Genomic DNA, 14,030 nt, shown 5'->3' with positions numbered 1-14,030 from the left:
ACAAACAGCACTCAGCGCTTCAGTAATGATTTCTCCAGTTAAAGGCCATGCAATCAATATTTGTGTGCTGCTTCTCATCCCAACACTGCTTACAGTCATCAGTACCTTCCACCTCTTACTGCAGAGCTCTTGCTTCTATAACAACTCATACTCTGCAGCTTCTGAGTTGTACAGCTGATTATCAATGGGCAGACTAGATATGAAGACCACTGATGTTACTGTCCTCAAAACTCTGAAAAATCAATCCTAGTTTTGATAGAAATCATGTTGGCAAAGCATGTTCAAGTACATAAGCTGCCAGCAAATGAGCAGAAGTGGAAGCATTTGCCATTGAGAGTTGCATTCTGCTACAAGCTGGCAGAATCTTCCACTGCTAGCCAGCGTGACAAAATACAGCTGCAAAACAGAGCCTGCTGTGAAATTCAGGGCTGGCAAGGAGCTAAGAATCCCTTCTGCTGAATGTCTGCTTTTACCTATGTTTTGCAAGGTGAATATTTCACTTATGTCAAGTAGCTGCAAGAGGAAGTTGAAACCTCCAAAATGTTTATACCACTTACTGAGGGGAAAAAAAAAAAGCAAACCAACAACAGGAATTCAAGTGAGTGATCCTCAGGAGAACAGAGAACAAACCCAGTCGCTTTCCAGAAGGTGCTATTATTTCAAATCTTCATCCATTCTGATGTTATTCAGGACAGCAGCAATTAGTATGCCTTATTCCTGTACAAGGTGGAGACTTCATTCTTACACGCCCTATGCTAAGCTGGTTCAGTGTCACATTTTAAGCACCCTTTCTGGCAGCTGCAACTGCACCAGGTCATGCTATGCAGGCAGACTAGCTAAGGAGCTATTTCAGATTGTTACAACTGTGGACTTTGTAAACTTCTGCTGACTTTCAAGTTTTTCATGAAGACCCATGTAAGTGTTAAACCAGTGATTCACCTCTCACTGTAGCTGCAGTACATGGCAACACCAAAGCTCTGTATCTACAGTGGTAAGGCATAGGGGGCATCAACAGCTCATCTGTCTGCAGAACTCTTTCTTTCACAGAGGACGCTTTGTGTTCAGATCCTGAGAATCTGCCATATCTAACACTGCTGTTCAGGGATAACATCTCCAAGAAGCACTGTATGGAAGATCATTTGGCAGTTGTTGAATCAATCTGAACACCTCAGGCAACAACGACCAAGCACCGTGTTCTAAGCATACAAAGCATCAGACACAGCCTCAGTGATAATCTCTGTGCTCCAGCTTTTGTCAGTTCCAATTTATCCACAAGAAATTCCCAAAGCAGCACCTGACATCACCGGTTTGGTTTGGATACAAGTGAAACAGACTACTAAGGCCCCCTGGCGGCACGACTGGAGAGGTGAGCGCTAACCACCCCTTTAACCTTAGCGTTTAAAAGCTGTGACACAGCCACTCGTGAATGAGCTCAGAATAATTCCTCGGGGACGACCATCACAACAGCTAAAGTATCAAATGCACTTTAATGAGTTCCAGATTGTTTTGTTCTCAAAATTCAAATGGTGTCAGTACATTACACAGGTATGTGACCTCCCCCTGAACTACAATCATCACAAGAACAGGCTACAGTATACTTCATATTTAAAACCATCAGCATCATAAATCAGTTTTCCACAGTATTAGAAATAAGGCATGTTTCAGATGTGCAAACAGATGCTCTATCCAGTCCTCAGATACCATATTTGCCCTTTAGCTCTTCCACTTTTGCTACATAAGCTTTCATTGCATCTTCTTTGGACATTCCTGAAAGACAAACAGAGGAAGCAGTCAGAATACATACAGTGGCTCAACAGAATGCCCCGAGGCAGCTTTTCTTTGAGCAGGGACACACAAATGCAGAGACAACTGAAGCCTGGTGACAACAGTGTCTCAACTTCATCAGCTCAGAGTTTGATTCACAACAGCTGTTCTTCCTGTTCCTCTACCCTGCAAGATTCATGAGCCTGCTCATCTACAAATACATCCATGCTATATTCATCACTGTTTATTTGCCTGATCAGACAATTTTAATGCTCCCTTATGCACTGTTCTGTTGACTATTCAGAAATAGATCTTTGAACATTTTTCAGTTTTGACTCCCTTCTATATGGATGTTGCTGATTTACATGTGCATTCTCAAGTCACTATTAAAGGAACAACTTTCTGACATGTTACTTACTGCAGTGCATCTGTTTTGCCTTTCTCTCAGCTAGAATCACTGCCAAGTTCTCCACATTCAATAAAACATTTCCCTACTGTAGCTGGACAAAAGAAACATGATCAGCAATAGAATAACTCCCTTAGCAGGCATCTTTTTCAGTATCTCAGCCTGCACCTGTACAATTACATTACATAAAAGATCCATGAGCCTTTGTTAAAGTACCTGCCACAAGCGTAGAGTCACTCAGTTCTGAGTTAGGAATTAAAACAGCCTTCAGCATTAGGATAGTATTTATATGCAAGTCACAGCTCCCTGCTATTCTACTTCACAGCATAGCAGAGAAGCTTAATAGGGTCACTTGGCTATGAATCCAGTATCAAAGTTTTGAACAAAATTGCTCAACGGTTTTACAGCAAAGCTATATTTGTATGGACAACAACTAGACAGTGCCTTAACTCTATTAACTCAGTTCCCATTTACTGTAGGAAAGCTATTCAAACAACTCAGACTGCATTTAGATGTATGCTGGCTTGGTTGAAACACTAGAAAAACCACATTTTCATAGCTTAGACTTCTTGTTATGCTCCTCAGCAAATATCCCAGATATTCTGATTAGAAAAACTCTAGAAGAAAAAGAACAACTGGAAGGAACTGGAGGAGCAGATCACTCTGAGGTACTGCTAGGCTGGGACTCAGAAAGGAGATTTAAGTTTCTGCTGCTGCTACAGTTTGCCTTTGTGTAACATTTTCATCCAGCTGGGCAACTTAAATCTTCTTCTGATAGACAGCCTACATTTTTCAGAACTATTTCTCCCTTGCAGAGAGTAAGAATTATGATTTTATACTCCTAAAGCTCTTACAAGGCAACACCATTTGATTTCTTGCTGAACCACATGTGGTTCTCTGAGTAGTTTCCCTTAGTTTTATTTATTCACTTTTAATTTTTAAGTAGACACTTACCTTTCAATGCATTCCAGGCATCCCACTTTGCTTTGCCTTTGAAGTCAAGCATACCAGGGCGATCTAGGAGAAAGGATAAGCAGCACAGTTAGTTTGCGTGGCCTGGCTGTAGATAATTCTGACTCTTTTCCTGAAGCCTATTTAGTTCTTAACCATGATAAAATACTCTGGTTCACCTTAGCAGCTACCCCTTTCTAACCTGCAGTCAGAAGCTCACATGCTACTGGTAGCAGTAGAAAAGCTCCCTGTCAAATTCCTTTAAGACAGCAGCATCTGAACAGAAGAGCATCAAATGGTGCCATTTGGTCTCTCACTGCACTTTTTGAAAAGAATACTGCAGCATAAAAACAAGCTGATTAAAGAACATCAGCTCTAAAGTGAAGCAGAAATGTCCTTAGGTCATGAAATGCCCAAAGACAAGAAATCAAAAGCCAGTAATATAAAGCTTAGAACATCTTATCATCAAGTTAATGGTATGTTTCTGACGAAGTACTTCCTTTGTTCTGTCATCCTATGAGTATAGGCACTGAATTCTAACTCATCTCATTACAAGCCACACTGTAGCCAAACAGAGAACAGGGTTAGGTGTGGATGTGTATATGATCAGTCTTCATTTGACATCTATTCTGTTTTCACTTCCTCTGTCTCAATAAATACAGTTCCTGAGATTACCAATTAAACAGCACTGGTAAGTAGCCTAACCATTAGCCACAGAGGTCCTTTTGTGCTGTGCACAGAAATAGCTGGCAGCTGTACTTCTCTCCAGCACAAAAACCTATCAGCTTACTCTTAGATTGCTTTCCCAGACAACTCAGCTATTGCTTATTGCTTCACTGCAATGCAACCACTTACAGACATGTTGGTACATTAACAGCTCTACAGCACCACTTCACTTTGGTAAACTAAAACACTGAGCTCCAACCATGCCAAAAGGCTTACATCTTGAAATCAAGCTCAGTTCTTTCACCTCCCAGTGCTGTCTGTCATAGGGGGAATAAACAACTACATACACCCACACTTATCATTTCCAGTACATTTCCCTGCCTGCTCTGGATTCAGTCAGCACTCAGAAACCTTCGGAAACAACCAGTTCAGGAGGCCAGAGCCCCATTGAAACACCCCTTTTCTTCCTAGCTCTGGTTTCTCAAGTGCTACACAAGGTCACTAAAGACAGGGTTCATTCTAAATGCTGGTCACAGTCTGAGCTTTAGTGGCATCACAAGCAGCAGCAGGGATTTGGCACAGCGCTTCTGCAGAAGTATTTCTGCTGCAGTTCTTCCATGATATTTGATTGCAGCTCGATATTTGACTGCAGCTTTTCTAAGTATTCCTTCTCCTGTACACATCCCGGGTTATTTTCCTGTTTTAGTTTTCCAGTACTACTTTTAGCGCTCTAGTTTATCACTCTTCCTAATGCTGCCCACACCTGACCAAACGTGCTCACACTGAGCAGCATCCCTGCCCTCAGCAGCCCCCCACTGACGGAGGTGCCCAGCAATCCCGCAGCACGTACCTGTGTTCACGTCGCCCACCGTGGCCTGCTTGTAATGGCTGTACACGTCGAGCATCTCCTGGTCCGTAGGCTGCGACTTGAGCTGCTTCACCTCCTCAGCTGCCTTCTGGAACGCGGCCTGGGGGAAAAGGCCCCATAGCAGGACGTGGGTCAGCACCGAGAAGGAAGAAAGGGACGCCCACCCCGCGGCCGCGGCCCCGCCGCCGCCCCTACCTCAGACATGGCGACGAACCCCTAACGCCGCGCTCCGCAACTCTGCCGCACCGCCCTGGCCGCTCTGCCGCCTCAGCCCTCGCCACCGAGCCCGCTGGCCAATCCCGGCGCCGCGGCTAACAACGCGCCAATCGGCGCTCGCGGGGGGAGGGGAAAATTCGGGGAAAGGACCAATGGAAAAGCAGCGCCGCATGGGAGAGCTTTGGGGAGTCTGCCCACCTCGGCACGGGGCTTGGACATTGCCCGACAACGAGGCGGCCAGGATTGAGGGGCGGGGACGGGGCGCATTGCAGCCAATCCCGCGGCTCGGTTTGTTCAGGATCCGTATCACCCGTCAGATGTGATTGGTGAGACTGCGCAAGGGGGCGGGGCGGAGGGCGAAACCCGGAAGTAACGGCTGCGGCCTTGCGGTAAGGTTGGGAGCTGCTCACGCTCCTCTTCCGGGGTGTGGGGCAGTCGCCATTTGTCCCTGGGTGCGTGAGGGGAGGCTGGGGGTGGGCTTGTTTAAAGAGGGGCTTGGGCTGGTAAAACAGAGCAGTTGAAAATTCTGCTCTCTATCAAAGGAGTGTGAAGCACGTGGAGCCGTTGTCCATTCATGTCATTACGAATTAACCCCATTAATACTGCTGTAGTATCCCAGGAGAATTATTTGCGTGTAAGTGGAGGGGAGTGTTCAGTCCCTGAAAGGAGGTGAGAAGGAGCATCGTGTAACAGCCCAGGGATCTTTTTGGGATATTAAGCTCTGTACAATATAAATACATTTAAAAAGGTTTGCTTTTGATCACACCAGTACGTTCTTTTAGAGCACAAGGGTACGGCAGGTAAAATCACCCAAACCACAAATTGATCACTTGCATTTATCCATAACATTCTTGTCTGCTTAGCGGAGTCGGGTGCCGCAGTACACAGTGCACACATGCTCTGCTTCACGTGCAGGGCCAATAAAACCCTGGGTAACTGCTTGAGATTCCATTGCTGCTTCTGTAGAACTACTAAAAACAAAGCCCTGAGAGGCACGCTGCTATGAAATGTCTCCTCATGTGTGTGAGTCTATCACTGAGGCTTACCTGCACCTTGTTTTCCAGCTGTGCCCATGCACAGAGGAAAGTCAATAGTTCCTCTCTTTGATGTTTTCCAGGTTATTTAAAATTAATTCTCATGTCAGCAGAAAGCTCAACCATCACGGTTCGCCTTGTTCGCTCCTTTGAGCACCGGAATTTCAGGCCTGTGGTTTATCATGGAGTTAACTTGGATCAGACAGTGAAGCAGTTCATTGCTTTTGTGCAGAAGGGTAAGGGATTGTTATTTATTTGCTTGTCCTTTTTGTTGTCAACCCTACACTAGAAAGCAAAGTGGAAAAAAATGTGGGAATTCTGTGGCTTTGGAAGAGATGCCAGATTTGTATTTTGTCCCCTGTGCTCTCTTCCCTTGGATGAGAGGTCTGCCCCTAATGAGAGCTTCCACTATGCCATGCCTGCATTTGAGTGTACTGCTATGTCTGCCTAAATCCTCCAAGTGCTCCATGCTTTTTGACTGCCAGACAAGGGCATTGCTACACTTGGCTCCATGCCTCGGGCTCCTTGGGCGGTGCTGTCAGGCAGCTATTCAGAAATTAACTGGGGGAAATAAATAGATTTTAAGGAGCTTTTGATCCGTAGGAGTTGCACCACTGTGTGGAATGTGGGAATGAAAATCTGTTTGCTATTTGTGAAAGGAGAGGGGATTGTGAAAAATTGTTTTTGACACTGTGAGATCTGCCTGCTCGCTTCTGAGTTTCTGTCCTCGTCTTGAGCTTTGTGGTACAGATTTACTCCTCTATGGACATTATGTTTCCAGAACCTGTCTGAAAGTGACAGTGTATCTAAAGGGTAATAGATGCAGACCAGCCCATGTAACAACTCATTAGTTAGGGTGTTAACTAATCTTGCAGGTATATTTCTTCACATCTAAATGGAGACATTCAAAGTGTGGAGATCAACAGGCTTTGATTCATTTATTTATTTTGCATGATGTCAGCTTAAACAAGTCTGGAACTGTTGCAACTGATTGCATTTGAGCAACTTCTGGGATATTGCCCTGAGCGTCACAGCTGTACTGTGTTTTCAGCAACTTCCTTTCTAGTAGACAGTGATTGGCATGGCTAGATCTTAGGATGCTTTTAGAGAACGACAAGCACTTTCAGAGCATATGGTACAGCTGCAGTTATGAAAAAGAAAATTAAAACACACACACACACACAAAAACTTCTTGCTTTTGATGTGTGCGGTATTGTAATTCATTGTTGAGACAAAACTGGTGCCAGCTGTGTTTCACAGATGGGTATTACTGTTCCTGGTCCAAAATCCATGTTTCCTTCCTTTTCTGTAATCTGTTTTGAAGGAGGAGTTTGAGATAAGTTTCTAAACTGGATTTTTGCTTTCAGCCGCATTGTTGCCAAGTAACTGATAGCAGCTGGGCCTCACAAGGCCTAGGTAAATACCTAGATGTCACTGGGGACACTGGCACCAGGGAGGCTGTGTATAGTATGTATCTAAAGAGTTATTTTCTACTGTTTGGCTTCCTTGCTGTGACTGGTTAGCAGAGCTGTGTTTCCTGAACAATTCAGTTAGTAATGATAGTTGTTAGGATGTTGGAGTGTAAGATAGTGAGAGATGCTGAACTTTGAACCATGCGAACCATTAACAGGATGTTTCTGGGAGATTTCTGAAGGATCAGACTCCTGTGATCACAACCTAATTGCACTGAATTGCTGTCTGCATGGATCATTCAGTTCAGAGGGACTTCATGCTCGAGTGAAGTTAAGCCAATACGGACTAACTGCAGAATCTGAGCCAAAGGCTATATTTCAGTATTTAATACTCTAACGACTCTCCTGTGCCGAGGATTTATTTTGATGTCCAGGGTGTATGCAATGCACTCACATGCATTACTAGAAATATAGAAAGATAACTTCATTCTTTGTGATTTTCTTTAACAGATGTGCCTTCAAGAACAGGTCTTCCTCCTCCTTTTAAAGCTTACAAATACGGTGGGTATTTTTTCTTAACTTATCTCTAGCAAAATGCAGCTGTAATCTTTTATACCAATTTAGACAGTTTAGGAGATGGCTATTTTAGCATAATCATACTGGTTTCAGTGCCTGCCTATATTTGCAGCTCTTGCAATTGGGATGATTATACCTCCAGGACCTGAAGAACCTGACCATTGTTTTGAGCTTCTGTATTTATCTTTGAATTAGGCTGCATGCTATATGTTCTTTGCTAATAGGTAGCAACATTTTTTGATATTAATATTTTTATTACTTTTATAAGCACCTTTCAGCTCTGTTTTTACTTTACAGAACAGCTTGTGACCTCAAACACTTTGAAATTGTAGTTCCATTTGTGCATATGTATTTGGGTATGTTTTTACTAATTGTGAGATCAAAAAGGATCATGAAGCAGGAGCTTATGGCAGTAGAAGGAAAATGCATAAAACTCATATTCGTAAATAATTTACAAAATATGAGAGGAGCAGGGGAACATCACTCAAAGTAGATAAGAAAGCTCTTAAATAACAGCTGACAGAGTGAAATAGCCTGGTATCAAATTTAGGCTCAGTCTATCTTCTAATGTGAAACAGTGTTTGTGTTTCTTTGTATGAAGTTTTGCATGATTGTGTACTATCATCAATTTGGGATGGAACATACTTTCAAAATAAACTAAATTATCTCAAATCTTGGAGCGTGGTAACTCAGATGTCAGTCACATACCTTCTCCTCAGTTCAACAATTCTGTAAGTTCCCTTGGAGGTTTGTTACAAGTGATCACCTGTCTCCCATGTTCTGGAGTTACAAGCTTCTTTCTCTTCAGTGATTTTAAAAACTGACTGAGAAACCAACTTAATACATGCAAATAGCAGTTGACTCTATTGGCCTATTAAAAAAAAAGCCAAGCATGTCATTCTGATAGCTGATGGTGTGAGATGGAAACAGAAGAAGTTAGGGATTAAGATTTGCAATTGTCAGTAACAAGGAGTTGAAGATTATTGTTTTTAATGTAATACCTGATGTCCTAATAGTTTGAATTTGGAGGTGCCCTTCCTCCCCCCGATATCTCTTGCTATGTATAGATGAGGGAGTCCATCTAGGACTGCAGTTGCATGCCTGATGCTGCCTGTCCCTGCTGTTTGTTCTTTCTTGCCCAGAACAAATGTTGTGGCTGAGCACCTGATTGTGTTGCGTAGGACTGTGCATAATGTGGATAAAAAACATCACAGAACTTCACAACCTGTTAGGCAAGTCGGAGAGGGCCTATTTCTGTGGGATGGTGCCAGCTATGCTGAAATTTTCACAGAAAAAAAATTAAGCCCAAGTTCCTCACCTTCCCCATAGGCTGCGAATCATACCTCCAGGTTCTTGATTTTTGGCATCTCTTGTGTGTTGTATTATCTCTATTGTATTTTGGTGATGAAAGGGCAGGAAGACTTCTGCATGAACAGTGCTAGTAGAAGTTACACATCATTAGACTGAGAAGAATTCTAGGCCATCTTCTCAACTTTCCACCCCAACATTACCTCCTTTTTGCTGATGATGCTGGCCTGAGTGCCATCTTGTCTCATTGACAGCTTCTCTACTTTTTCCTCCCATAAATATGGAACAGTATGGGTGATATTTCTGACACAGAAGGCCACTTCATATTTACTGCCATGAAGGATCCACGAAACAACAAAAACAATTGAGAGGATGCAGCTATGATGAGAAGAAAGTGCAGTTTCATCTCAGTGACAGTTAGAGAAAGCATTTAATAACTCAAATGAGAACACAATAACTTACTGGGTGCCAGTGGTAAAGATGTAAATAAAATATAGTCAATAGATCAGAGAACAACTGTGCCAAAAACAGTAAAAGAGGAAATGTGGCAAAGTACACCTAGAAGCTTAAAACTTGGAGGATTGCATTTGCTGTGGTAGAATGGTTTCATGATCACTGTATGTTTTTGCCATGATTACTTGGTCTGGTTGCAACACTTTAATTCAACACTGCATAAAAATATCACAGGCAAGTACAAAGAGAGCGTAGAAAGAAAAGAGAAATTGTGCACGTTAATGGAGAAAGAGCTTGCTCAACAATTTCTACCATGGATACTTTCTTCATGGGAAGGAAGATCTTGAGGAATGATCTGAATTGATCAGGTTGCTGTGCCTTCATCTCTTGCTTCTTATCCACTGAGCTGTAGTAGGTGCAAGCACATTAATACTGTTTGTCCTGCCCCATTGCATGTGTAAAACCTGTTTGGTTAGAACACCCTAACTGGTATTTTGACAAATGTATATTTTGCTGGCAGTTGGGATGGCTACTTAGTTATTGTAATTCAAGCAGTAGACAGAAGATCCTTAAGTTGTAGTGCCTTAATGCTGGAATGACTGGTGTAAGACTGGCTGCAAGATTGGGAAACCAAAAGGTTTTCTCTTTCAGACTGAATTGTTAGTAATAAAGACAATTTCAGACAATTGTTAATAATAAAGAATTTTTCAATCATAGCCCTTTGTTACTTTTTTCTTCCCTAAGTATAACTTCCAGCATTGCCTGCATAATAAGCCTTATTTTAGGAAAACACTGTATTTTCTTTCAGATACAATGAAGATTATTCACCAAGCTCACAAATCTAAGGTATGGCTATCTGCTGCTTTCTTCCTTTTTGCATGTTTTAATGCAGGCAGACCTCTGCACTGTAAAACAGGACTGGAACAAAGACAGTAAATTCTTATCTTTGTGTTCCTGTTCTCTAATTTGTAGACTGGTGATCTAGTAGTGAGTTTGGAAGATGACGACAAACTGATTTTGAAAGAAGACAGCACACTGAAAGCAGCTGGAGTAGGTATGAGAACACTTATATTGACTGAAGGTGCTGTTCATTGTGGTTGTCATTAAACTGATAACTGGCTGATTGTTTGGATAGCCTGCTGAAAAGTAAATGGTATTCCTGATGCTCTTTACACTACTTGATAATTATTCTGGGAAGAAGGCAGGATAATATACATTCAAATCATTGAACTGAGGGCAGTGGGTATCTGCACTCCAAATGTTCAGAATACAAATTGTGATTTTAGAAGGTATGCTTGTAATTCTGCAGAGAGCAATTTTAAATGATTGGCAGATAGGTTATTAGTACCATGCCTGCTTAGTCTTACCAGTAACATTTAAACTGATGTTTTGGTTAGTAATGTAAGTAGTAGAACCAATATGGAATAATGAAACAAGATTAGATTTGTTTTAGTGTGCAACGTACAGTTCTTGATAGTCAGATTGCATGGAAAAGCTCAAGTAATGTCATTTAGAGAAAGTGCTGAACGTAGCATGAAGTTGAAGCTTGACCTGATTTCTCACATTTTGACAGGGGATTGCATATAGGGCATGTCATTTGGTAATAATGTAAAGAAATGTCTGTCATGATGAAATTGATGGTCCCTGGATGTCCTTTGGGCTTCTCATAAATGTGGCTGAATGGCTTTGTGGCAGCAGGGCACTTCAGGGAATGTAGTCACATTCCACCTTGATATGGACACACACTCATTTGATTGTGCTTTGCCTAGCTGTGGTGCATAACTCCCTGCTCTCTAAGTGCAGAGGTGTCAAAGAAAGCTCCTTCCTGCTCCTGAAGTCCTCTGATTGCTTCCCAGAAATATTACATATATTTTTTTCCTTATGGGTTTCTTGGCTCTTTTGTCTCATTTAGTGTGAAAGGTTTCAAAAAGTAGAGCTTCTGCCATTTGGCCATTTACTTTTTGATGACATGGGGGGAAGGGGTTTCTTCATTGCTTTTCTCTGGGATGTACCACAGCTGCCTCAGTATGCCTTTCCCGAAAGTCATCGTCATCTTTGGCTTTTTTTAAACTAACCCAGAGCTTTTCAGATAGGAGAAAAATAATTCCTCAGGAAGGAGGATTATTGGCACTCAAGCCTTATTGATTTGTAGTTTAGCTAGCAGAAACTTCATTTAAGCATGATTCTCATCTACCTAAGATGCAAAAGGCAATACAGCTCAGAAGAGAGACTGATGACAGCACTGAGTGTTACACTGGAGCTGGTAGTATCCAGAGCTGCCCACATTCAAAAAGGCATTAAATATTTGTACACATCTTTGCAACTGAGATTGTAGCTACAGTGCTGAAAAGGTTCAATGTGATCTCAAAACAAGTATCAGAACATTGAGGCTAGAGAAGAGCCGACTGCTCTGTGCATATGTATAAAGAGTTTGGTGGCTTATTAAGAGAAGGAAACAATTCAGGGTATTCTACAATTTTGATATGTTCCAGCATGTGTTGACCAGAAAATTAGCCAAGTTAGGCATGGGGTCTTTGTAGTAAAGTCTTCTAGCAATCCTTCCATGAGAAGTGAAAGATGGGAAATCAACAAAGTGAAGCATGATAGCAAGTACCATTAATTATCATTTTGTACACTTACAGCAGAAAGACTTGAAACCTCCTATGGGCATATTATGTCCTTTTCCATTATTTAGTCTGGATAAGATTTTCTAGAATAAAACAATTTCTGTTAGAAAACCTAGGAAATTTGGAGACTGGCAGATGTTTTTTTCTAAGCTGCATTTGATCATCTTTGACACTTAACAGGGTTAGGTTAGGAAATTGTAAGTTTGAGGACATTAGATAGGTATCCTTGTAAAAGCCTCTGTGGTTGTGGCTATTGTTACAGCTATGATCCAGTCAGCATAGTGCTCTTTTTTTTGAAGTAGGGTGTATGTAAATAAAGCATTCGGGATTCATTGCTAACAGTCTTGTCTGTTTTCTAGTTGAGATTCTAAAACCCCTTCTGCTATTTTCCCCTCCTCCCCCCCCCCTTTTTTTTTTTTTTAACAAGACAAGCAGTCTTCATTAACTTCAGGTTTAATTTGAAAAATGAGCGTGGAACTTATTGGCTCAGCACCTTAAAGAAGTCCATGTTTAATAATTGTGAAGGCTTTCCATCAGATTTGTCTCTGTTCTGAATTAGTAATGTTGCTGACTTACTGTTTTAGAAGAGGAAGTCCTTGACCTACTGGGTTGAAAGAATTGTGACTGCTCTGAACCTTTGTGGGTCCTTTAGCTCTGCCATATCCCCTGTGAATAATTAGAGGTATTTGAAGGTATTGCTGGAGAAGCCAATTTGTGTCTTTCACTTTGCATATTGTTGAAGCCTCATGAATTAATCATCAGCAGGGCAAAAAATTAACTTCTTCAGACACATATTTTGATGGGTCATAAGGGAGAGCGTAAAGTGATCTGTAAAATATTCTACTGATCCTCTAAGTATTAGATTATTATACCTACAGGCTAATTTCATGGAAGAAAATAGTTTCTTTTTCTTCCCTAAAAGACAAATGCACAAAAAAGAGAAAGTTACACTTCATTATTTTTCTGGCATTTGAAGACATTAGAAATAAAATCACTTAATTCGCTGAATGCAAAACAGACAATTCTGTAGCCTACATTAAACAAATCTTGAAGAATCTTGTTTATGTGCTTGTATGTACTCAGGTTCTTGTTCTTCTAACACAGTAAAGCTGTGCATTTAGTACTGGAATCTCTTCAGTAAAAATATGAGGTGGTGGGAGGAAGGAAATGTTTGGTGATTTATAATTGGCTTTGACCAACAAGTCATCAGTTGTCTTCTAAGGCTCCAAGTAGCTGCTTGTTGTTTGTGGTGGTTCATTACCTGGTGTGCTAAATCTTTAATTTTTTATTTGTTCTAGCAAATGAGACCGAATTAGCATTCTTCTGTGAGGAAGATTACAGAAACTACAAAGCTAATCCTGTTTCGGCCTGGTGAAGATCCCAAGAGATTGTTTTGTTTTCCCATACTTGTTGTAAATCTTCCTTGCCCTGCTTAATGACTTTTTCTTTAAAAGATCAATAAATCCTTGAGGATTGCTTTGCAAACAGTGCAATTCCCTTCCTATAGAAATTAATTTCTGCCAATATGCTGAGACTTAGAGAGGGAAGGCTGGGGGACGTGCATGGGTTTTTTGCCTCCTTCCTCTCACATTTCTTTTCCCTTTGCTTTTCTTTCACAACGGAGGCAGTGCAAATGCTCTGACCTATGGCACACATTCCCAGTATGATCCTGCAGTATTATTCAGCTTCATATTGAGAATATACACCACACAGTAAAAACCCCTCTCAGTAGTAACTTGTAATGAAAAC

At 41.6% G+C, this 14,030-nt stretch overlaps 2 protein-coding genes across 6 annotated transcripts; one reads left to right on the top strand and one right to left on the bottom strand.

Annotated features, from left to right (window-relative positions):
- Positions 1-1,468: 1,468 nt before the first annotated feature.
- Positions 1,469-4,983, bottom strand: DBI (diazepam binding inhibitor, acyl-CoA binding protein). The gene is made up of 4 exons (XM_052675830.1): positions 4,851-4,983; positions 4,638-4,755; positions 3,125-3,187; positions 1,469-1,767 (listed from the first exon to the last, which is right to left on the bottom strand). Exons 1-4 carry the CDS (start codon positions 4,857-4,859, stop codon positions 1,694-1,696), a joined length of 264 nt encoding a protein of 87 aa, XP_052531790.1. The 5' UTR covers positions 4,860-4,983; the 3' UTR covers positions 1,469-1,693.
- A 166-nt stretch (positions 4,984-5,149) lies between these two features.
- On the top strand, positions 5,150-13,766 carry CUNH2orf76 (chromosome unknown C2orf76 homolog). Of its 5 annotated transcripts, none has more exons than XM_052675825.1 (6): positions 5,150-5,260; positions 5,989-6,141; positions 7,828-7,878; positions 10,463-10,500; positions 10,627-10,708; positions 13,580-13,766. In XM_052675825.1, exons 2-6 carry the CDS (start codon positions 6,009-6,011, stop codon positions 13,654-13,656), a joined length of 381 nt encoding a protein of 126 aa, XP_052531785.1. In that variant the 5' UTR covers positions 5,150-5,260; positions 5,989-6,008; the 3' UTR covers positions 13,657-13,766. The 5 variants fall into 5 exon arrangements, with proteins under 5 accessions (XP_052531785.1, XP_052531786.1, XP_052531789.1 ...); XM_052675826.1 differs by having other exon boundaries at positions 5,226-5,323; XM_052675829.1 differs by lacking the exon at positions 5,150-5,260 and adding an exon at positions 5,360-5,505.
- The last annotated feature ends 264 nt before the right edge of the window (positions 13,767-14,030 follow it).

This window comes from Tympanuchus pallidicinctus, unplaced genomic scaffold, assembly GCF_026119805.1.
Source record: "Tympanuchus pallidicinctus isolate F22 unplaced genomic scaffold, pur_lepc_1.0 scaffold15, whole genome shotgun sequence".
NCBI lineage: Eukaryota > Metazoa > Chordata > Aves > Galliformes > Phasianidae > Tympanuchus > Tympanuchus pallidicinctus.
The sequence above is the reverse complement of the archived record's forward strand: the minus strand, read 5'-3'. Positions and strand labels throughout refer to the sequence as shown.